Raw genomic sequence first — 25,235 nt, forward strand, 5'->3', positions numbered from 1 at the left:
ACGAATGTGCAGCATTGAACCCAAAGAACTGCTTTGTCTCACCGTTGTTCTGCCAAGTTTCCGTCCGGCCTCCTGAATCCACCTGGCAGGTTTTTTGAAGGAAAACGCCGACGACCTTCAGCGAGAGATTAACGTTAGCTTTGTCTGCCGACTGTCCTCGGCTCCCATGGCAACGCAGTAGATGTGAGCGAAGATAGCGCATGTAGATGTGTGTGCAACCTGAAAGCTCACGTGTGTGCTGGGGTGAGCGGTCACATGAAGGGCAGACGCTAACGGCGCCCAGATCACACAGGGCTTTTCCTGGGATCCGGTACATAATGAAAGGGCTTTATGTGGAGGCAGACATGTCCCAGTTCTCAGGCCAACCAGGCCACGGGTGAAGGCCACCGCCATCTTACCATCGTAGACATTAAAATAGTTGTTTTAGTAAGGCAGCTACAATACAAATGGCAGCATCTAAATGTGGAAACATGAGATAGAGATGTAGAAAAATATTGAAATGTGAAACTTACAGAAAAAAAATTACATTAACAAATCTAAAACATACAGAAAAAAATGTCTTATTAGAAAATCTAAAATATTATTAAAACGTTTAATCAGAACAAAGTAAATCATGGTTAAAATTAATTTCTACCTTGGTAAAACTTACCAAAAAAAATGGAAAATTAGCTCAAATAAAATAGAATTATAGATTGCAGCTTTAGCAAATTGAAAAATTAGCTATAACATAAATGAACAAGAATTTGAACATTAAAATGCATTTAGTTTACAAATAAATTTCAAACTGCATGGAAAAGATGGTATCAAACGCATTAATATGAAATTTCATACTCAGCTATTTTAACATTCAAATAAAGATGTAAACTGTGTAGAACTGTACTAGTTGATTAAAATAAAACATGTAATTCATTCTTGGATTTCTAAGGCACTGAATAAAATGACTTTGCAATATAACAAATAAACATACATTTGAATTTCACTTTAAAAAATCTATTTATTTACTTATCAAAAACCACATTACTCTCCCATTTGACGATTTAATGTTTATTTTTTTTAAATTCTGTAAAAAAAAATCTGTTTTCTAAATATTAAATCTTTAATATTAGTTAGTTGGTCCTGTAGTGAGCCAGTGTCGCCACTAGAGGGCTCACCATTCTACCCATTGAGTTCTGTTTGTTTTGGTTGAAAAAGGGAACTGCTCTTTTTCAGAAGGTTCTTATTTGGGTGTCTAGTTTCCGTTGATGCTTCAGTGCTTCCTTAGCCCACAAACCCTTTGAGGTGACTTTCCTGTTGAGTATTTTTACTCGTGAGGGACTTTTTACCATTGCTGCCGATACTTTCCATTCTCACTTGCCTTGTGCGCCGACAGTTTGTGCGCCGACAGCCACACGTTTACTTTAGCGAAGCACAAAGCAGAAATATGGTTCAGATCTTACATCAGCCTCAGTGTGTGTAGTTTGTGTTTCACTTTACTCGGGTGTGGAGTGAAAATACGACCCTGTCGGCAGGCGCATACAGCAGACACCTTGTCTTTGGTTTGTTTCCAACAGGCCAAAGCCAGATGTATCCTGCTCAGTTTGGCTCTACAAGTAAATACTAAGGAGCAGAGTGTGTAAATATCACACGGTGAACTCCAAAGGCTTCGTGCCAGGTAGCAGGCCTGTGCTGAATGGTTTGGTGCCATGGAGAGAAAAGCAGCATGCAGGCTCGACTTTTCCAGGATGACCAAATTATGCACAAACCTCTGGGAAGGAGAGAGGGAGGAAGGAAGGCTGATGAAGATCTTAGATTTATGGCATGATATGAGTTTTGGAACAAATGGAGACAATTTCTTGGCAGTGGATCTAATGGTGTAAGCATCTCAGTGGCGCCTTGGTTCAATCTGGCAGCATAGAAAATCAAGATAATTAGAATTTGTACCTAGCAGTGAAGCATAAATAAACCTCTTCTCTAACCCAGGCTTAAAAGACTTGAGCTTTGCCAGCACTGGGGAAGATTTGATACGACCTGGCCTCCTTGAGATGTGCAAGTCATGACTGCTCAGTTGTTTTAAAGCGACACACTTGGGTGAGAAAGGTAAAGCAGAACGATGAGTAAGAATGAAAATTGCCAACAGCAACTCCTGCCGTCCCTCCCTCCCTGCATTTTTAGCCCGCCCTTTTCTCACTGGTGGCTGATGCAACCTCTTAGCCCCATTGCACTGCGGGAGATAATCCCCAACCTAAAACACCACTTCCTTTCTACCTTTCCCCCCGTGACCCACCAATCCACGGTGCCTTGGGCTTCTCCTGATCCCCACAACCTTTCCCCCAGTGAGGAGGCTTAACCAGCAAAAAGGTGTCTTAGCTGGGATCTGCTACTTTACCTCCCGTCTTTTCTTAAACAAACACACCCAGTTCAGGAACATACCCATAGACACCAAGTCTGAGAAAGGGAACATTATTCTAATGTCTATTTTGAAGGAAGAAAGTCACAAGGCTGGCAGAAGGGGGGCCTAAATATAGATGCATGCTACTTATGAGGCACCGTGTTGGTCTATCACATAAACCTTTCATTAAAGACGGCAAGGTTTGCAGATCTTATGTGAAAACGTTTGAAGAGTTGGGATGCAAGCTACGTTCACTGCAGCCTGAAGTGACCAAAATCTGAATCTTTTGCCCTTGTGTGACCTTCATCTGATCTTTTGATGAAAGTCTGAACAACACAGATTGAATATTCCACAAATGCAACGCCAACCGCTTGGCTATGTGGTCCTCAGTCCAACACGCATTCGATCTTTTCAAATGTGACCTTGTGTTTGTACGTATAGGTAGCATTCCTCCGACCTGTATGTCACTGACCCTCGACAAATGTCTCTATTCAGCATTCAGGAAGAAAAACAACAACCATGGGGGACGATAATTGTTAACATGCTGGTTCTGGTTTGACAACAACTTTAAAATCACAAGATACAGTCCACCATTACTGTCCATATTTACTTCTGCAAACACTGAGCGTGTTCGCTACATGTGACATTACTGTGTCCTCTACTGCACATGCAGGACATTTTTAGGTTGTTTCGGGTTCACACAGGAGATCTCATAAAAGTGGCATTTAATTCTGAAAATAAAATCACAAAATATTGGAATTGAGCGTTATAGCTTGCAGTGTGAACGCACCCTAAAACACATTAAAATTCGCGTTTGTGTCTGTGAAGCCTCCTTTATGTCAGATGGATCTGTACAGTTCTAGATGTGGCAATAAAGTGCAACCCCTAAACACTCTGACTTGTTTCCTCTCAGATCCGCTCCTCCATCACCACGTTGCTCTTCAAGGGCCGTGACTTCAGCTGGACTCGCCACCTGGTGATCGCCGCGCTCATCCTGGCCTTCAACAACATGCTGGTCATCTTCGTTCCCACAATCAGGGACATCTTTGGCTTCATCGGTAAGCCCTGACTCACGGTTTCTTTTATTAGTCTTATCAGTCGGGTGGACACATGAAGCTACCGACGGCAGACGGTCAACACCTCAATGCTAAAAATAATCGAGTCATTTAAACCTCCTGCACTCAAAGAGAAGTTTAGAAGTGCCCTACTTTTTTTCTTTTTTTTGCTTACAGCAGGAAGAACCGCAACCTAAATCGTCAAGGGTCTCGCTCTGCGAGTCATGACTGTCCTCGGTGCAGTTTTAGCTTGGCAGGAGGAGCATTTTGTCAGCTTTTCTGCTTGCTCACTCAATATCTAATAGGGCACATTCTGTAGGAGGGCAGGCAGTTAGGAAGTAAAGAGATATCTGCTGAAGCAACGGGAAAACTACTGCAACCTAACCTACAATTAAGTAGTAAACTATGTATTATCAGTGTACAATATGAAGAAAATTCTAGTCCTCACTTACCATAAATTGCAACCTGTTGAGTGCAACTGGGTATTGCGTGCTTTAATGAGCCCTTCTTCCCCTCTGTTTGCAGGTGCTTCTGCAGCTACAATGCTCATCTTCATCCTTCCTGCTGCCTTCTACCTCCGCCTGGTTAAGTCGTTACCATACAACTCCTGGCAGAAGATTTCGGTAAGTGTGCACTGCCATTAGGTTTATACTGCTCTTCTAAGCTCTCTGTCTTTCTCCACCAAGGCTGAAGTCTTTGTCTTTGGACCTAAAGAGGAGAGAGTTATTTCAGATAGAAACTAGAGATCAGGCCTAAAATCTGGAAGCAGTGATTGACTCAGACCTGAACCTTCAGAGCCACATAAAGACAGTAACAAACTGGGCCTTCTATCACCTGAAGAACATCTCCAAGACTCAAAGACTAAGGTCGCAGCGAGATCTAGAGAAATTTTTATCTTTAGTCGCAATGATTACCAGAACAGAATCAACCTTCAAGACCTCTCAGGTTCTGGTTCTGCTCTGCATCGCCAGAACCAGAACCAAACATGGAGATGCAGCATTCAGCTTCCACGCACCACAAAACTGGAACAAACCTCCAGAAACAACCCAAATGTAGAGTTACCATTGATTCATAATAACTGGAACTTTGGTCAATATGCTTCATGCTTGATGATTTTGATGATTGCATTTGACAAAATGTAATGTTTATTGCTTGTTTCATAATTGATGACTTTATGATGTTTTAATGGCATAAAGCAACTGCCTTGTTGCTGAATGTGCTAAACTAACAAACTTGAGTTGACCGATAGGCAGGGAATACATCTCCAGGCGACCCCAGTTTATTGCCTCCTTACCCAGAATCCCTTCTTGTTCCCGTCTCTCTCTCCAGGCGGCGGTCTTCCTGGCCGTGGGGGTGGTCTTCATGATTGGCAGCTTGTCGCTGATCGTTCTCGACTGGATCCATCACCCACCCGGCACCAGCCACGCCCATTAAAGACCCCTCCTCCTCACTTTCGGATTTATATTTAAGAAAGCAGCAGTCATCCCTTTTCCATCCACACCACGATCTTCATCACTTCCCTCGATTGAATTATTCAGAAAATCTTCAGTGCATCGACCGGATATGCTGCATCCTCAGAACATCATTTGGAGGACTTTTTTTTTTTTTTCTTTTGTACGTTAGAATGTAACAACTTCAGACTTTGATGTAATACGCCGTTACAGGCAGTCTGGAATCATCATTGCGATGACGATATCGTACTTCCAGCTGTGAAGATACTGAGCAAATCTTTCACTTGAAGAACAGCATTGTGATTGGACCGCAGGGCTGGAACAGGTGATGGCGTTTCCCGCCGTTTTCCTCTTTCTTCTAAAATTAAGCTACATTTACAAATGGAGTGTGTCGTCATCCATGAAAAACAAGCACTTCAGTTACTTTTCACTTTATGTGGAGATGCAGTAGACACCCCCACTCATATCAAATATATGCACACATATCAAAACATGTATTTCTTTAAGCTACTGTCCATGAAATTAATCAACAAAGACGGTTAAGCGGAAAAATAATCTCCCCCCCCCCACTTAAATTTATTTAAAAAAAATAAAAATAAAAAATCAGAAACCTTGCCAAAGTCTGCGTTCGTCAGGACGATCGTCTTGGCCAGCTGCGTACAAGAAGGTGCTTTTCAGTATTACTGTCATACAGAACTCTGAACATGGAGGAGACGGATGTACATAATCACCTGTAGCTACTGCATTAAGTAGCATTGTACATATCATAGAGTTCTCTGTTGTTCAGGTTACGCGAAGACGAAGGGTCATTTCAAGCAGCATGCCTACTGGAATAACCTATCAGACATAAAGTAGGACTAGACTGCTGGACGGAGAATCACTTGTGTTGCTTTTACACAGAGTTAGCTGAAACATCCAGAGGTAACTAGAGTTTCATCAGCGAAAGCTGAAATAGTTTCACTAAATATCCGTAACATCTCTTGTTATGTATTTGTATCGTAACTCTTAACTCTTAGTTCAAACGTTTATCATGTGAATGCTACATTTGTAGCTAAGTTTGCAGCCACCTGCTGATATTAGGCTGGAGCCCGGCTGACTTTTCTAGAAATTGCAGCTCAGATTTGGAAATGATGTCAGAGACGAGGAACAGCTCATTACTTTAGCTAGGTACCCGTTATACGTGTGAGATGGCCACATTGGTTTGAAGTTGGTGACTGATGTAATTACAGTTTCAACATGTGGTCCAGTTAGGGTTTTTTCCAACTTGGAAGAACTGGAGAAACATATTTTTCTAGCCTCAGATTTGAGGTGGTAGCTAAACATCAACAGAATATTGTGGTTCAACTGAGAGGAAAACTGAACAAATAGGGGCAGATCAGATGTATGTGAAGGTCTTTACTCAAAAAAATTACTTCTTACATTTTTTTTATTTCACACTTCAGATTTAACTATTTCAAAGTCAAACCAATGAACTACAACTTTTAGAGAAAGTAGTGAAGGATTTCAACATAGTAATAATGTCTGTTACAGTCTGTTATAGTCAAAGTAAGTGCTATGCTAATCAATAGGTGTTTGATAAATGTCTTTGTAACGCTTTTGTACTAAATCGTTTTTTAAGGAGTAACTTGATTTGCAATTGTCTTTTTCATCATTATCAAAAGCTACAAATAACATCAGCTGTCCCAAAGCATTTAGTTTTAAAGCCCCCAATAATTACCAGTTATCAATAATTTGGACAAAAGTGGGCAAACACAAATGTCAAATTAAAACATCTTCCCATTTTAGCCGTGGTATCATGAATAGCCATCAGCTGGATGCTGCACATCATCCATGCTATGTTTCCTAATTCTTTATTAGTGCAAATTTAAAGCCAATACACAGATATAGGGCTATTGCTAATTTAATTTTATATTCATATTTTATAAATCTGGAAAGTCATTTATGTAGCTAAGAAAAGCTCTCTTAAGAAAATGCTGCATATGAAGTTAATGTTACAGCTACTTGCTGATCCTTGGCAAGAAATCAACTAGCTGTTTATACACAAAACTATTTTATATTCTCAAATTCAAACTCTCAAATTTACAATTTTACAACAAAAAATGTTTGGGGTGGTTAGAAATTTAAAATGAATGTTATACATTTCTAAAGTAATAAATATCCGTTTCCCCAAAGTGCTAACACTTAATATCACATTTTTTCTAAAGGATTTTTCCATTCCAGCTATGCTAGCTTAACCATCTCTGGCTGCTAGCTGTATATCTAGCTCATAAATGTAAGACATTTTTGTCTTTCTGCCTTAATTTTTTGCTACAAATTGAGCAACATATAGTTTTTATTTCTCGGAAACACAAAGTAGCTGTTCTTTAAACTGTGATATTTCAAGAGAAGTGACATATTAAAACGTACCTGGGACACTCACTGTTTGGCTAACAACACTGTTCAGTCGCTAAGCTAAAGTCCGTTAATATTCAGCAATTCGTTGTTACAGCTGCCTTAAATGCCTATCACCTACATTTTAAAATGGAGACCTAAATTGTGCCTTTCGGATACTTTTTATTTCTCTACATTTTTGGCATTTAAAACACGTGCCTTTTGTAAAGTAGCTGGTGACGACATGAGAATCTCAGATTCGTCTGATTCCACCTTCAATAATTGTGCCGTTATGTTAACATACCCAAACATACCCCTGCCAAAGTGGACATTTATAGATCCTTTGTGGATCTACGTACGTGAAGCAAATAGATATTTCAAATGAAATAGTGTATTATGTGCATGTTTTTGAATTACAAACGTGGTCTTTTTTTGGACAATTGTACATGCTGTGTAAATAATCTTTATTTTATGGTACACCGACATGGTACACCGACATTCATCGTTGAGTGGGTTGTGGGGGGTTGTACTTGAGAAGCCTTTTACAATCAATTGTTTTGTTTTTAGTATATATATATATATATTATATATAAATGTGGATGAGTGTTAGACCTTTTTTTTTCTCTTGCTGTATGACAGCAACTTGCTCTCTCTCTCTCTCTCTCTCTCTCTCTCTCTCTCTCTGCGATGCTTGTACATTTGTAGAATGTTTTCTCCTTACACACATATTTTTTCATGTTTTAGCGTGACCTTTCCGGATCAGAATGCCTTACATCTATTGGATCACAATAGCATTATTTTCCCGAAACACATCAGAATTAAGGCAGTACATTTCAGTTATGCTCTGGGTTCAGTAAAGCTAAATCATGAAAGCAAGACAATTTCTTTTTGCCTCAGGATAACAAAAATGCACAACAATATTTCAACTCCCCACTGTACCGCGACAATCGTTCAAAGCTGAAGGTCCTATCTTACAGAGGCTTGCAATGTGTATCAATGCTGTCCTAGAAACATCTTGGGTGAAGTTTCTTTTTGTATAACTTTACTTGAATCAAAGCATTTCTTAGCCTGATAAAGCAAAGATGCCTTTGTTATTGAAGAAGTGCCATGAATGTTCAGTATTGATTTTACAAATGTTTTTTGACCTCAGTTAAATGTAAGAGATTCATCGCCTCCTCAGGTTGGGTCGTCTTACGAAGAAGTATAACTACCCACACTACACATTGACCCTCTAAGTGTCTCAGGTCCTCGGTCTGGATTCATTTGTCCCCCACATGTTTGCGTACAGCGTCGAAGAATTTTACCTCAGCCTATGCTGTACAGACAGACGCATTTTGTGCTGGCACAGACAAACGGCCTCCTTGTGCTTTTCCTAAAGCAGACACCAGCAAATGCCGATTCGAGAGAAGGGTGAACCAAACCACCTGGGCCTTAGTTTTCTACGGACCCTCAGGCACGGAGAAGCACTGGCTCAATGTTTGTGCTGTTCCCAGTGTCTTTACTCCCTGCGGATCAGGCTAAACATTCAGATTTGTAATTTACTTAGAGAGTGTTTTATTATTATTGTTTTTTTTTTTTGTATCAGTGATGCTGTTTCATTACGATGAACAATAAAAATGTGACAAGAAAAATAAAATTGTCTCGTTTTTTTGTGTGTGTCGCTTTTATAAAGAAATAATAGCATATATTACAAATACAGGGTCTTGCAAGATTTTCTAAATTATCACCGGAACTGTCTCGTTTGCACTCGGCATTGGAGGGACACTGGTAGATGGTTTGCAGCAGATTTTTACAAATAAAAGTATCAAAACCTGGGTGATTTTTTTATTCAACTCCCTATACTGTGTACCCCTAAATAAATTCCATTGCAAAATTTCAACAATTCAATGTCAATAAATACATGAACAGCTGTTATTTAAAAGGTTCGTAGAAATCCTTATTAAAGTCTTTGAAGTTGTAAGACCACAGAATGAAAACAGCCAATGACTTTATGCAACTATATCTTTGATTAAATCTATAGAAATATGGAACTTCGACTGAAAGAACTAAAATCCCACCTTATCTTTTTTTCAGCAGCAAATTTAAAAGTTTCAGGGATTTTTAGTCATCTTTTGCATTTCCAGGCCGTCTGAGACCCGTTCGTTCATTTTATGGCAGTAATTTCAAAGCTTAACCCTTTTGTTTAGAAATGGGGTCCAACCGACCCCACACCCATAAAACCTGTATCATTTTCCTCAGTCCTCACACGAACAAGGGTTAACTTTGTAGCAAATTCTGCAAATACTGTGTTTTTTAAGGTAATAATAATTCCAAAGGAATTATGCCAAGTTGAGTGTGAACTAAAAAAAACATGTGCAGGGGTTTTTTTTACCCGAACACCTCGTCTCATGGGTGCTGCACCACATTGGTAACTGCTAAACGCCTCTGCCCCGGCCCCGGCCCCGCGTCTCCACACCTGAAGTGCATTTCTATTTCAGTTAGTGGGTCACCACCAGGTTTTGTCTGGAGCCAAGATTTCTGCAACGCGAACGCAGCTGAACATCTCAGCCAGCGACGACCGGTCTCAGCTGGAGCTGCTGCACCAGCAGCTGTCCTTTAGATGACGGGACATGATATGATATGTCCCGTCCCATATGATATGTCCCGTCCCATATGATATGTCCCGTCCCCGCTGAATGGTGTAATAGCGGCCCACATTTGGAGAATCGCCAGGTTCGCCTTTAGGTTTGCTTAAAAGGGTTTTGTAGATGCAATGCTGTTAAAATGTGTTTGTCCCCTTGCAGATTTAGGCAGTTTTTTTAAAATATATAGATTGATTTTATTCTAGTCACCAAAGGCGATACATCTTGCTACTAAGAACACGTTACTGATCCACCATCCTGCTTGGACTGCATTGTGTCTTACCCAGTGTGAACGGTTTTTCGATTATTTGAAACGACAAAGAAAAAAAAAGAAAAATAGAGTAAATCTTTGGAGGGGACAATTAGTTTTTACAGTACTGTACCTGTTGACAGAATGTGAACCTCGTTGTTTTTACTGCTTGTGAGAGGATTCCTTATTAACTCCCACGCAACGAGTTTCTCTGAAATGCTGAAGAATGCTTTATACACTCTGAGAAACTTTAATGCACTCATTAAAGTGCAGTAACTCATTACTGGTAATCATGGTATTCATTAATACCATGAATGCCCTTCATGTTATTAATTTTCAGTTGCGTTGTTTCCATTGAATAAGAAACAATTAAAATCACATATTAATAGGTTTGCCATTAAGTCATTCAAAAACGCCGTGCCATCCTGTCCTCTTCTTTGTCTTTCCCTTCAGTAATTCCAATTTGCGTAGTTAAACCTGTATCCTGCATCTACTCTGGATGTTTCATACTTCCTCGTAATGTCCCAGTTAAATTGGGGAAATCGCACGGATAATCATTCTGTTTTTCCCAAATATTCATTAATGAGTGGAAAAAGTATGACGCCTCCTGATCAGTACTAACTAAACCTAAACTACTGTTGAACACCCATAATACATATATGGAAAAACACCAGCTACGCCCTACAGTCTGTTGGGTCATCAAACAAAAATCCTAATCAAATACATTGTAGTTTGTGGTTGGAATGTGACAAAATGTGAAAAGTTCAAGGTGAATGAATGGCACTGAAAAGCTCGGTCGCTGTTAATCTGTTTGGACTTTCCCATGTGAAGTGAAAATGACTGTTTATTGAATGGACTGGCAATATGTGGCATTTAGATTTTTAACTTTGTTTTTAACTAAACATTTGGATCAAACTAAGACGTGTCTGGTGTCGTATTTGTGACAAAAGACCAGCAGATCTATGCTCTTCTCTTTTCCTGATTCCAGTAGTTGGCTGTCTTTATTTCTCATCTGACCTCTTTGACTCCAACCTACACACACACACATACACCTACACACACACACACACACACTACTCCTTCTCTCTTCCTCCCTTCATCCCTCACCCCCCAAATCTTCTTTTTATTAGGATTAACTGTGCTGTTCTGTACGGGGGGTAAATTCCAGGAATAAAGTCACCGTTACTAACCTACTGTCTGTGTGGGAAAAATTCTCAGCAGCATCATTCTACAAACTGCAGTCACGTTAGTTTGACACATATATGTATATAAAAGTGAGAGGAGTTGTATTCCAGTCAAGAACAGAGACGCTAAAAGCTGAAAGGACAGATCAGAACCTTAAAATTCTTTCGACACTCTTTCCTAAAAGGAAGCTTTCAATCTTACTTTGAATAATTTTTAGTTGTCAGTGGGCGGTTTTGTTTTAGATTCTGTCAATAAGTGTATAATGTTGACACAGCTGTGTGTGAGCTTCCTAACGTCTCATCCTTCCTCACAGCTGTTCCACATTCTGTTAATTAGACTCACCTGTTCTTCATTCCAGCAGTCAATCTTCCTCAAGGTTTGAGCTGTCTGCATATCGAGGCACTTCTGACCAGATTCATTTATGTTAGTCTAGACCGTACTGTTCATGGTTTCCCCATGGTCCTGGTTTTTAGTTAGGTTTTTAAGTGCAGTTTCAATCTGAACTATGACTTTGCAGTTTTGAAACCAAAGGTATTTTGACCTCAGTTTTTTTTGTATTAAGCTAAAGCTTACGCTGGTCTATCAACTCAATATCATGAACACCCTAAAATCAGAGATTGTAAGAGGCCGTGACCCAGTAGTGACAGAAAAAAATGGAAAATTGTGTGTCATCAGCAAAGTGCAAGATTTTGAACAAAAGTGGTCTGAGAAGGGAGCCTTGATGAATCCCATGTGAGCTTTTTCCTTACCTAGATTTATATTAACCAAATGAAACTCATGAGTTCCTGTCTGCGACATAAAATCTTGACCAAATTAATTAACACAGTGCCAGAAGGTCCAGCCTATAAAATTGGGTGTGCCTACCATACACAGGCACCTGGATCAATCTGATGTTAAAAACACACAACTTTGCTTTCAAAGCCAGTTTTAATATAAATATTCCATCATGTAAACGGATGATACTCTCCCATGACTTTAACACAAAAGTATGTTACCTACTGTCTAGAAAATATGTTTCGCTTTCTGCTGAAGGATTATTACTATTTTCAGTCAAGCTGTCAGTTTTTTGTCCAAGTTGTCAAACTATTTTTACAGCCAGATTGGAACAGTTTCGTCATTGGGTGACACAAGTCATTCCCTCTGGGATCAGAGGGATAAAAATTAATGTTTTAAAAAAATGGGCAAATTTTATGACATAAATACCTACATAAATGACCAAAGGGAAACGTTGAATACGTGGCAGTACACCAAGTTCTTTTGGATTGACCGGCCCTCCTCCTAACACTGTAAAGTGTCAGCCATCCAAGTTGGCTCTTTGATTTGCTCTGACTGCAAAGTGCTGGACGGCACTCGACTCACACAGCGGCAGAGATATCAACATGGTGAGAGAAACCACATCTAGGTGTAACAGAACAACCACTCAGCCTGACGCACACACAAAGAGATCAAAGCTCTGACCTGTCTGAATCTTTAAGGACCACGCGGTTTTGATCAACAGAGTTCAACAGCTTAAGTGTGTCTCACATAATCTCCATTTGGCGTCATGAGTCAGATGTGGGTCCTTAAGTCTTTCTTCAATAAACTTTTCAGGTGAATTTATTCCAATCCTACGTCAAAGTTGAGTCATTTTGCATCCAAACACGTCCCAGCCTTTCAGCAAAAGCTCTAGGCATTTGCTATGTGTTCAAACAGATAGCAGACGCTCTTTCACATGCTACTGTCGGGCCAAGAAAGTTATCAAATGTGTTTGCTGCATCCAGTCCCAAGTACACACTCTTCAGTTTGTTCAGATAAATGGTAACTTGCAATAGAAACAATGACAGGGTTAGCATTACGGTTAAGACGTGATCTCATAGGGATGATTCAGGGTTTGGTTTTTCTTTGAAGACAGGTTGTGTTTAGAGGCTATTGGTTGTCTTACCTGCGGTTAGCAACTCTTTGCATGTTTGTGTTGTTTTGTCCAGGACTAACTGCAAGTCCAACCAAAGGGAATTTCTTGAGGGTAGTTATTTGCGTGGACTAGAGTAGAGTGGTAAAGATCATCTTTGGATCTGTTCCAATGATCTTCCATCGTTAAATTACGACACAACGGGACAGTTAAAGGTTGTCCGTACTGACAATAGGCAGCAGAACCTTTAGCTGATCACAGCCTCAAGCTACACTTCAGAAAGCAACTATCACTTCTTTCAACGGCTAATGTTGGCTCATTTGCTAAACGGCTGGATTATTTATAGCACTGTACTGCATGTGAAGGGATCACACTTCTTAGAGTCTCTGGGTGTCTCACTCCAGGTTGACCGATTATGGACTCCAGAACTCAGCAGGGCAGTGTGCCTTTCATCCTGGCCATGGGTCAGTTCTGTTCTCCTGTAGAACTGTAGAGGGAAGTCCTGGGGGTTTGGTTGTCCAGTCCAGATGGGTGTTGTAGAACCGAATAAGGCTTATATTTGTGTTCCTAAATGAATGAAACAATAACTGTGTCCACAACCTCAACATAGAGTCTGTGGGTTACTCCTGGAACGTACAGATTGGAAACTCTGGTTTGGGTTGGTATTCTAGGCCAGTTACCACCATGACCTGATTTCCGATAAGTAGCAGACAGTGGATGGATGATTGGAAGGAAGTAGTCACACCACATGTACGCCCTCAAATAAACTTTTTGTCTGAGTTTCTGCTTCACGGAGTTTTGTCTGAATCCAGCTGGACATAGCAGCGGCCTGGCAGCTAGCATCCTTCCATCCAGACGACAAAGCAGCGGCTCTGCTGTCAGATGGGGTCAATCCTGCACTGAGTGCAGTAAGACAACTGTTGCAGACTACCAGCACCATCCATTAGCCAGGATTGGAGTTGGTTGCCATGGAGACTGAACAGAGACTGGAAGAAAATGACACTGTTTGAGTTTATAAAGGTGTAAGTAAGAAGGATGCTGCGCCAAGTCCAAGAGCAGCTAATATGAGGAACGGAAATCGAATAGATGTCCTCCAGAATTAAGAAAAGCTCAAACACTTTTTATTTTATATTTTAACATTCTGTAATTAAATTTAAAGTCACAACTATATTTATTAATTTCTCTTTGGGATAAATGCAGTATTTTTGAATTTGAATTTATGACATCACATCAAATTTCTTGATACAAACATGTTAAGGTAACAGACAATCTACTACTACTCTACACACAAAGCCCAACATAATCACAATACTTCATCTGTTAAATAATTTTGTTTACATTTCATTTTCACTTTTGATCCCAAACTAGCTAACCTGCTAATCATTACATGCTTAGAGCTATAAATACACACCCTTAAACATTTTACTGTAAAGTACAGTAAAATGTAACACCATCTCCCTTTGAATGATATACTTATTATGGAATAATTTTTATTATTTCACCTTTATTTATACAGATTACAGAGGTACTGATCTTATTGCTTGCATTATTTCATCTTTATTGTCAGTCATTAATAGGCGTTTCCTGAAAGAACAATAAAGATCCCAGAGTGTCAAAACTTCCATGATTCATTTGTTCGACTGATAGGCAGAGTTAACGTTATGAACTAACATCCAAACAATGATTGGGCAACTCATCCAGGAAATGATTCCTGTTTGACCCCATGGTTCAGGTCAAAGTTCACTGTTGGAAGAGTTGTTTTTGTCAGTGGTGACAAATTATACATGACAACATTCTTTAGAAGGATGACATTGTTTCCTCTACAGTTAAATTTTTTGTGTATGAGTGCTCTGACCTGTTGAATCCCACTCAGATTCAAGAATTTAAAGTGAATTCTGACTCTCCTCTAAATCCTGCTTCAAACAAACAACTGACAGATGCTGACTGGAGACCAGAGAGCATTTTGTAACTTGGTTCGCTTTTTTTGGCTGTGTGTATTTAGCTGTTTGTTTGTTGAGGGTCAATAGAGTTGTGCATCGCTGCACCTTCCTGAAATAATGGCCCAAGTCTTTTTTTTTTTTTTTCTTTTTTTTTTGCCAAAAGATGTTTTAGGCAAAAAAGTAAATAAATAAAATATTTTTGGGAAAAAATTACTTGGGCCATTATTTTAGAAAGATGATGATATTTTGGTGTCTGATACGAAATAAATACAGGGCCAATATCATTGATGCCAATACTGATACTTTTTCCTCTAAGTTTGATATATTATCAAAATTCTGTCTTTTATTGTGTTCCTTGTAGATTTCCTCTAAGTTATTTTTGTTAAAAAGCCAAGGACAGAACTTGGACAAAGTTTATGGACATCTATAAACTTTGAGGTGGGTCTAACCCCTAACCCTAACCCCCTAACCCTAACCCTAACCCTTACCCTAACCCTATCCTAACCCTAACCCTAACCCTAACCCTCCCGCTACCCTTGAAATTTGATTGGCCAACCTATCTGGCCACGCCCACCAGAGCTACCAACCAGTTTGTTCATATCCAGAATAGCGTTTTGTCAACACTCTGTCAGGAAATGACAGAAATCCTTCTTTTGTTGTTTTACAACTTCCATTAATTATTAATTTTTTTGTTGATTGCTTGAAGTTTATTTGTTTTTTTTAAATGGGGCATTATAAATGAACTAATACATGAGATTGTAGCCAAGTGGCTAATTTCCATCTCCAGTCTCTTCAGCCTCAGACTACAACTGCGCACAAACAAACTCTTTATAAAGGAGAAACGGGGTAATTAAAGTTATTTGGCAACTTACAGTCTATAATGGTTCAATATTTCAACTTTAAGTTGATAAGTAAGCTGAATAGAGTTAGCATAACAGTACTAAAAATAGAGCTGCGTACAGTTAAGTTACGGTAAGCTAATCATGTGACTTAAAAAAATGATCCACCTTAAACAATTCTACTGCATAGTTTTCAAAGGCTAAGCAGATCCATGTGTTTTGTCTGGTTAAATAGTTTTTATTATTCAAATTATGGTTTTCTGTTTATTATAATCTAAGACTGCAGTGCATTTAGATGAGATCTACCGTACCATCCCTCCTAAGATTTTCAAAGGAAACAATCTAGACTCGCCCCTGGTGCCAGCCTCCATCCCGACCAGGAAGGAGACTTATATAGATTTAAAGGACCCACAAAACAAAAAGTCAGGATTTATCATTTTGAGGAGCTTAAATGTGCCGCTTTCATGTGAGGGACGCAAACAGCCAGGAGGAAATATTGTCCGCGACGGTTCAGAGGTTCAGAACGTCTGAGCCTTGGAGTCTGCTTTATTAAAGCAAACAGGAATAAGGACAGGAATGATCTGGTACTGGAACACATCCAAATGAGTTCTCATGAGGACTGGTTCTGGGTCTGTGTTTGCTCAGCTGGAGTTCCTGTTCAGAAGCTGCATGTGTCTTTTCCTGCAGGTAATCCAACCTGTGTGCAACCTGGCATGACTCGGCACCAGCAGGTCAAACTGCAGCGCCTGGTCTCAGTGTTTTCCTCAACACGTGTGGAGCCGTTATATTAATATGCAACAGTGGTGCACTAGAGGTTTAGATGGATGTTTATTCCACACCTGTTCTTTGGTAATATGCTGAGGTCAAACTTTCCCTCCGGGCCAAAGGTATGTTGTGAAATGTAAGAGCAGGAGGTGTGTTTCCGTGACGTTTGTTCAGCTTACAGGTAAACATCTGAGCTGAGAACAAGCGAGCGATTCAAGCGTCCAAAGTTTACGCTAAGCCACGGTGTTCACAACACTTTGACAATGAGAGGGTAGACTTATTTTGGCAACACGCTTACTCACACATCCAGTAATGGCAGCGGAGACCCGGTCATCAGTTGGACTTATATAAGAACAATTCACAATAGTGTGAATCACACAGAAACAAGAGAATTATAGGGGCGGTGTTATGTGTTTTCCATCCACAAAGTATCATTTTATAGCTAAATCTATAAACTGTTACCTTCGGTTGTTATAAATATGCTGTATACGTCAAATATGACTTGAGAGAAATCGGACGTCATAATTTATTGAAGTTAAATAGATGTTTATGTAATTTTTCATATTTCAATGACGTGAAATTGGGTCTCTGTCTCTTTAAGAAACTCCTACTCTTTCGGATACTCCGCCTCCAGGAAGTCATTACAACATGGCTCCTCTATTAATGTTTTTACCAGGAGTAGCTCATATAATGAGCTCAGCAGATCCCCAGTTCCACCAGGTGTTTGCTAATTGCTGCTGGCTAGTCTGAAGGAGCTGAGTGGAGGAGGAGTTGCTCTGTGAGGCGGAAGCTCAGAAGCTTGGAAACCGCAGTTCCAAGAAGGCGGAGCTAGGTCCACCCATGTGTTTTGCATAGCTGAATGGTTGCCATGGAGATGAAAGGATTTCTCAAACATGCATGAAAGAATCAAAGCAACACTCCAGGTGTGTTTTTGACGAGGGATTAACATGATGTAAAGCTCAAAAAAGGACAACAAATGTCACAGTTCCGTGGTTGAGCAGCAGATTGAAAACTATCCAGTTTTATGTGCTGCTGCTGCTGCTGCTGCTGCTGGTGGTGGTAAAGATAAATCTAGAATAACACAGCCCTTCTGCATGAATATGAAACGCAGATGGCTGAAAACAACGAGAATCCTTCTTTAGTCTCCAACACCAACCAGAGTAATCCTAAAGACATCCTGTACTAAGGAAGGTAAAAGATTAGTCAGGTGTTAATCTTTCATTAAAATGCCTTTCTGCTAAAGATGACTGTTCTGTAAATGTGGTTTATGACCAAAGGAATGCTTAAACCAGTGAACCCTGGTTGCCTTTCTGTATCTGGAATTTGTGAGTTAAATCTGACTGAGCTCACTGATACAAGAAACCCCAAGAGATTTTACGATGCAAGTGAAGATGGAGAGTACGCAAACACACAGCATGAGAGCTCTGGGTGTTACTGCAGATCCATCTGAGTTAAGGCATTGTTACGCTCTGCAGGACGGGGAACAGAGTGAAAGTCTTAGGAAATGGTCTTCCAAAGACAAGAATGTTCCCACACAGCGGCACATTAAGACACTTTTCTGTCAGTTCTGTTTAAAAAAAAACAAAAAACAACCCAGCTCAAGCAGATTGGATGCCACATATTCTTAATTATATTTGAGCTGAACTTTGACTAGGCCATTCTAACACATGGCATGACGCAGTCTAACCCTTTCTGTTGTAGAACTAACTGTATGTTTGGGGCTTTTGTTCTGCCTCTAACTGGTTTTCTTCCAGCATCAATTAGAAAAACACATCATCCTTCCAGCTTCTCTACAGACACGCTGCAGCATGACATCACACGCAAGATCCCGCCCACCATCTAAAATCTAAATGTTAAATCTTAAATGTGATATATAAGAGAAAAATGCTATTAATTGTCCAAACTATGGCAGCTTGATAACAAAGTCCAAGGGTATCACAGGTTAGTGAAAAATAAAAAACTGAAAAGGAAAGGGTAGTAGTTCAGCTATGCTAACTTGACTTTGAGAACTTTAACATGTAGCTGTACTGCAGAATTTTGATGTGTTTGTGATGTGTAAAAAAAAAAGCAGACCCACACACCAACTCTCTGACAGATCATTATCAAAGCAGGTGTAAATTAGCTAACCAACCACAGTGCATTCAAATGATCACTTATTAATAATCACAAAATAAACATCAAACCTAAACAACATAATACTGTAACAGACAGAATGCTCTGTTTTTTTTATGTGGGAAATGTTTGCATGTTTTTCGGTGTTGAACCCTGATACGTTAGTGGAGCTGTTTGCAGTCAGTTGCTGCGGTAACGGGTCTGTGTGTAGTGTAGCCAATATGGAAAGAAGGTTTTGAGTTGTTCTGCAACGTTTTTTCTGCATTATTTTTTCCTTTTACAGCGGTTCACTACATGAAATGAATAACACCTATATCTGCAGGTTTTATTTAGTTAATGGAATTGTTTTACCGCAGCAGCGCGGCTATGGAAGGTGTGTAAAAGAATCATCTTTCTGCCCTACAGCATTGTGCACATGCACAAAAGATGTCCGTGTGTAAACGATAACATCCAGTATGACTATGCCTGCTGAAGAGAAGCATTCCCACAGCATGATGCTGTCTTCACCATGTTTCCCAATGGGGGTTGCATGTATGGTTCCTTTTCATCTTCACACAAAATGTGAAAAGGTTAAAGGGTTATTAATAATTTTCTGATTCACTGTAGGTGTCAGTGTGCAGTGGTTGCTACTAATATTAGGTATTTTCAATAAATAAACAGGAAGTTTAGTGAGTTGGAGTGGGATGTGAAGTAGGCTACACATTTCAGTCATTTTGCTTTCAGTTCACATAAGTTGAGAAATAACAAACACACGACCATCAAAGGGAATATACTGACCTTCGCTGCTACCGCAGCCATAGTAACCATCTCCTCTTATGCAAGGTACGATAGTGGTTCCTCTTTTAGACGTGTTTGTTTGCTTTTGTGTCGGCTTGTTTTTTTGTGGGGGGGGGAGATAAAAACTTTTTCTGTGGAAAAACCTCTTGCATTGCATAACTATATTCCCGAGCCTGATTAAACTTTACACGTGTGTGCTCGGCCAACACAGCCGGGCCCGGAGGTTAGCGCGCACACAACAAAACCCATCCATCACGCATGCTCTGTCACACCGCTCTGTCGAATACCTGCACTCATAGTAGCATGTACGCATGAAGAACATGAAAGGACTCTTGGGGGGGAAATAAAGTCACGTCCAAGAATAGGTTCGATGCACTAAAACTGCTGCGCCCATTCTGTCACCAGACTCAATTTATCCTGCCGTTCCATTTGCAGATAGCAGCTTGGTGGATTCTTACTAAATGAATTACTTCCTTAAATATATTTTTATCCATCCAGGACTAATCCTCTATGAGGCTTTGGTAGGTAATTTATAATTATGAATAAGGACATTATGCTAAATCCTATTTATAATCATGTGATCAGAACCGCTCTCAAATACCTTTCTGGAACTACATTGTGGCGGGAACTAATTAATAATGCAATGCCCTGGAAAACTACAAAGCCTATTAAAAACATAACATGCAGTCTTGTAAATGTTGGAACAGCTCGCTCTGACACGGCTGCCGCCTCAGTCAGATCATTTACAGGCAGCAGACACCTCTTTCTTGCATCAGGAAGCTGTTTACTTCCTTTTTAACTCCGGAAACCATCATACTGAAGGCATTTCGGGTTGCATGTCCTGTGCCGAGTTGATCTCAGCAAACAAGACAGGAAGCTGTAAGGATCTGATTAGGGTTTGCTTTTCTCTTTACGTGAACAACATACATCCAAACTGAATGGTTAACGGGAGAATTTGAAAAGTCTTTTTACTCTCCAGCAATGCGTTGATAAATCCTGACAGACTTGTACATTCAGCCACATTGTAAATGTAATATTTTAGGCGTCGTACGTCTTTGTGCGTGTGGATGGAATGCAGGTTCAGGATGCAGAAGAATTTTAATGACATGAACAATGTAAGGAAGAGGTGGGATCTGACTATGGATGGAGAGCATCATGGGAGTGCTGCTCTTCCACTGGAATTCTGACCTCCAATTGGATCATTTCCTTAAATGGTTACTTCTGTTTGTTTGTTATCCGTTACATTCCCTTACCTGCAGCAGAAAGATCAGTGGCTGTGTTTCCATTTACCATAAAATTGCAAACTGAAATTCCAAAAGTACATTTTCTTGATGAATTAAAGGATGCTACAACCGGCGAAAACAACAAAAAACACAACAGGAAGTCGTAGAGGGATGACGGTTTGTTTTTGTTTTTTCGGTCAACGTGCAGCTGGCTCACAGCATCACAGTTCAGAAATAGGTGTCATTCTAACATGTTGAATGCATTGCTGACTACAATTCCTCCAAAGCCCGCCTACGCATCATAGACAAATATTTGTGCACAAGGAAATTCAGCAAGTGGTAGCTTGTTGAAAAGTAAGTAGATCCTCAGAACAGTGGAAGCTAACGCGCTAGTGAGCCACACAGCGACTGTCGACATTAGCAACACAAGCTGAAAATGTTCATGTCAGAGGGATCACATGCTTTGTTAGAAGATACTGTTCACAATTTCATTAGAAATTATTAACTTTGTTGCTGTTCTGCTCAACCCAACAACTTCCTTGTTGCTACACAGTTTCAGCATGGTTAACCCTGCTAGTTGTATCAATCTGATTTGTAACCAGATAACCTTTCAAATCATGAGCTAGCTCCACCAAGAATGAAAAAAGCTTAAATTTAACCTCAGATTATGAATTGTGCAATAAGATGTAAGATGTCATATCCCTGTCATTTTCAGATCTCGCAGTTTTCAAATTTAGACGGGGCACTCACGCGGTCAGCAGATTCACCAACTCATCTGATGAGGCAGATATCTTAACCAGCTCGAGGATTGGCTACGAGGATGCGTTTACTTTTTTACAAAAATATTTCCAGCAACAAGATGCCGCCACGAAAAGGAATCTGCTTTCCAAAAAAGTCTCACCCTACCATCTGACTGACCCAGACCTAAAATGGAGGCTTGCGTTCTTTTGTTGTTCAGCTTTGGCGAGGCAGTGCCTCGGTTTCCTGTTCTACGCTGACAGAACATGGAGTGGTAATGAAGTCCGTCTGTTTTAGGGTTCAACATATTTTGCAGTGACAGATGGCATTCCACAGGCCTTGGCTGGAACAAAATCCTCCTCTGAGCTCAGACATCAACATGGCTGCCGTCCTTTAGGTCACCAAAGGCGTTGAAGTTGTTGTCATATGGTTGGCTAATTCATCGTGTATCTAAACAATTACAAAAAAATTACACAGGTATACCTGATAAAGTAGCTGATGAGTATCAAAGCTAATCAACCTGTCTAAATAAAGGTTAGTGTTTGTGTGTGAGAGTGTAAACGACTGTACCATCAATGAATGATACACCACAGACTGCTTTAAACTGACACCTTTGCCCACACAGTGCCCCGACGTTACGCCGCAGACTGAACCAAGTCACCTTTGTGTTTCCTTTTGTTTCTCTGTCCTTTCCCCGCTGGTGAACAGTGAAATGTTGAGACTGGCTTTATGTTTGAAGAACTACAGGATCATGGACAGATACACAAACACACACGTATAGCAACACAAAGCCAAGCAGCAGGAGCCGTGTGAGCAGTGAAGCTGCGATGAGTGATTTCACACTTTATACGTCTTTCTAACCTGAAAGCACATCTGTGTGTCTTATTATGTTACATGTAAGAAAAACACTCACTCTGGCTAAACTGGAGCTGATTTTTAAAAAAAAACATGTTATGTGAACTTTTTGACATTTACTGACATTTGTTCGCCAACTATTAACTACAGTTGATTATAATGTTGAGCACCTATAAATGATGATGTGAATCATAGCTCTAAACCAAAGTAATTAGACTCCTGTGGCAAACAGCAGCTTAGCTTCTGTAGCCAAAGAGTACATGCTAAATTATAAATGAACGTCATTTATATGCGTACACCATTCAATGTGGGAGGCGGGGGGGTTAACGGTGATAGTCAGCTAACAGTCAATTAGCCTATGTTTAGGTTAATTGACGGTTGACGTCTGACTCATTTCCTCTTCCTCTGTCTGCCTCATGGACTCGCTCTCTCTCCATGATGGAGGCGATCAGAGAGTCAACGGGTTCACATGGCTGACCAGAGTGCCATCTTGGGTGGAAAGTTTTCGGAGAGCGAGACGGGTGCCCCCCCCCAAGCCCCCTGTGGGGCCCCTAAGACTAACGTGATCCCCCCATTTGTGTGGCTGTCATAAAGACTGCGCGCATTAAACCACTTTCCCACCACTAAGAGGATTACGAAGGTAATGCTCCCAAATGAAGGGATGCTCTGGTACCTCTAGGCTTTACAAAGCTGAATTTAATAACTTATATAAAGTTGCACTGAGATTTCTTCCAGTGGATCAACCTGGTTGCTTACCTAGATGTTCAGCTAAGATGGCACCCATGTCTGTAGACAAAGGAACCAGGTACAAAGGTACCTTTGTCTACAGGTACTTAGTACCTGTAGACAAATTATGTGTACTAATTATGTGTTTGACTATTGTCTTTGGTTTTCTGAATAGATGTGAAATTATTGTAGTTCTTCAAAAACAAGATTAATAGCAGTCCTTTTGTTAGCAGGCTATTGGCAAGTAAGACAATAGCTAACAGTGATTATCAAGCTAATAACAATCTATCAGTGTTTTCAAAATTCTCTCGGCTCTTTGACATTGCAGTGGGTTCCAGATGGATTTTCAGAATCCTGAGTCTGAATTACAACAAATATTCACCCTCAATACTCTTGAGTTCAGTATCCACTATGACTGCAATGCATAAATGCAGTTTAAGGTCTAACTAACTGTTATTACACCAGTGATACACATATCATTGTATTGGTGATAATTAGATTTGTTTACGCCCAACAGAAGGAAAAAAGTAACTGAAAGGAAAGAATAACATGATTTCTAACCAACATATTTGTGCAGTTTTTCCAACTCTTGTGTTTCCCAGGACATAAATTATCCAAGTACTTCATAATATGTCCTGCTTTTCATAAATAAAATGCAAGATTAAAAGTCTGAAGTGAAAGTAAAAATCACTTTTTAATTGTAAGTAAGTAAGTAAGTAAACTTTATTTCTATAGCGCTTTTCACAGACCAGGGCTGCACAAAGTGTAAAAAATAAATAAATTAAAAGCAACATACAAAACAATAAAACACAGTATTACGCTAAAAAGCAAGTTTAAAAAAGTGGGTCTTAAGTTGTTTCCTAAAAGTGTCTATACAATCCAGAGATCGAATGGTGCAAGGTAGCTCATTCCAGAGGCGAGGCGCCACAGCTTTAAAAGATTTACAGCTTTAAAATTGTGTTTCCACCACATTTGTTTTTGTAATTGCATTATGTTTCTTAAAATAAATAGAAGAAATTGAATTCTATTCAAAAACTGGTTATAACATAAAATCCAACCTGGACAGACAAAGCAACAAAATGCAATCTGTACACAATAAGGCTGTATGGACTCTGTAGGATTTCCCACTGTGTTAGCAGGTCATGTTTAGCTAACTCCTGTTGACGTAGTGACCCTGATCCTCCGGGGTCCTCGTGTCCGATCAGGATCAACATTGCCATTGTGTGATCGTTTGTGTATGTGTTTGAATGACATTACAAGGTACCCAAAAGATAACTCATTTCCTCTTTGGCCAATTGTTTTCTTTACAGTCTGATGACCACAACGTTCCTTTGTGTTGGCAGCGTCGAACAGGGCTTGTTTGGACGCACCCATTGGCCCCAAGAAAAAGGAATGTACATATATATGCAGAGGCATGTCCAGCAAAAATCCCAGCTATTGAAAAGCTAAGGTTCGGGCTTCACAAACAAAATTTAAAATTCATACTTTTGCCAGCATCCAAAGCTCCACTTATCCCCTTCTGCACTCTTTCTAATGGAAATAACCCAGTTACCTCCCATATGATGGACGGAGCCAAATCTTCACATTTTATGCTTGGCTCTCACCAACAAGAGAACAAAAACCCATTGACCTTTTTTCCAGATAAGACTCATCGTGATATCTCTTTCTTGGAAACAAAAAAGGCAAAAAAAAAAGATGTCTGTCTACATTGTAATGAATATCCTCCTCCGTGGTTGATTGTTCCAAGAACACTCAGCGGGGATCAGGTGAGGGAGCAAGGAAACCTCTACACTAAAGGGAGTTAATATGAAAAGTTAATAAATAAACCCCCCCGAGAGGACAAGAGAGCTTTTTGGGATCCAACCTGGACCCAGAAGGGGGTGACTTAGCGGGAGACTGGCAGGGTTAAAAGTGATGTGCCGGGAGCTATTTATTCGGTCAGTGGGTGACGAACTTACATAAGAACATGGAGGTCTGCCGGGGAGGTGATTAGCCCTGGGGTAATCGGGTACACTCTGTGGCTGAAGGTTGTGGCTAATTAGATTCTGCATTACATGTGCTTCAAACTGTGT

The 25,235-nt window shown here is 40.1% G+C and overlaps 1 protein-coding gene and 1 long non-coding RNA gene across 3 annotated transcripts in view; one reads left to right on the forward strand and one right to left on the reverse strand.

The window, feature by feature from the left end:
• LOC103129152 (sodium-coupled neutral amino acid transporter 4) overlaps positions 1–8,048 on the forward strand; it is a 29,688-nt gene extending 21,640 nt beyond the window's left edge. For both annotated transcript variants that reach the window (XM_007540134.2, XM_007540133.2), the window contains exons 14-16: positions 3,282–3,426; positions 3,949–4,046; positions 4,753–8,048. In XM_007540134.2, coding sequence (XP_007540196.1) covers positions 3,282–3,426; positions 3,949–4,046; positions 4,753–4,857 — 348 coding nt within the window. In that variant the 3' untranslated portion in view covers positions 4,858–8,048. The remainder of the gene's footprint in view (positions 1–3,281; positions 3,427–3,948; positions 4,047–4,752) is intronic.
• LOC107834110 (uncharacterized) overlaps positions 4,056–25,235 on the reverse strand; it is a 52,848-nt gene continuing 31,668 nt past the window's right edge. Inside the window, exon 5 of the long non-coding RNA XR_001659891.1 lies at positions 4,056–4,131. This is a non-coding gene — a long non-coding RNA (uncharacterized LOC107834110). The remainder of the gene's footprint in view (positions 4,132–25,235) is intronic.

Source organism: Poecilia formosa, unplaced genomic scaffold (genome assembly GCF_000485575.1).
Source record: "Poecilia formosa unplaced genomic scaffold, Poecilia_formosa-5.1.2 Scaffold520, whole genome shotgun sequence".
Lineage (NCBI taxonomy): Eukaryota > Metazoa > Chordata > Actinopteri > Cyprinodontiformes > Poeciliidae > Poecilia > Poecilia formosa.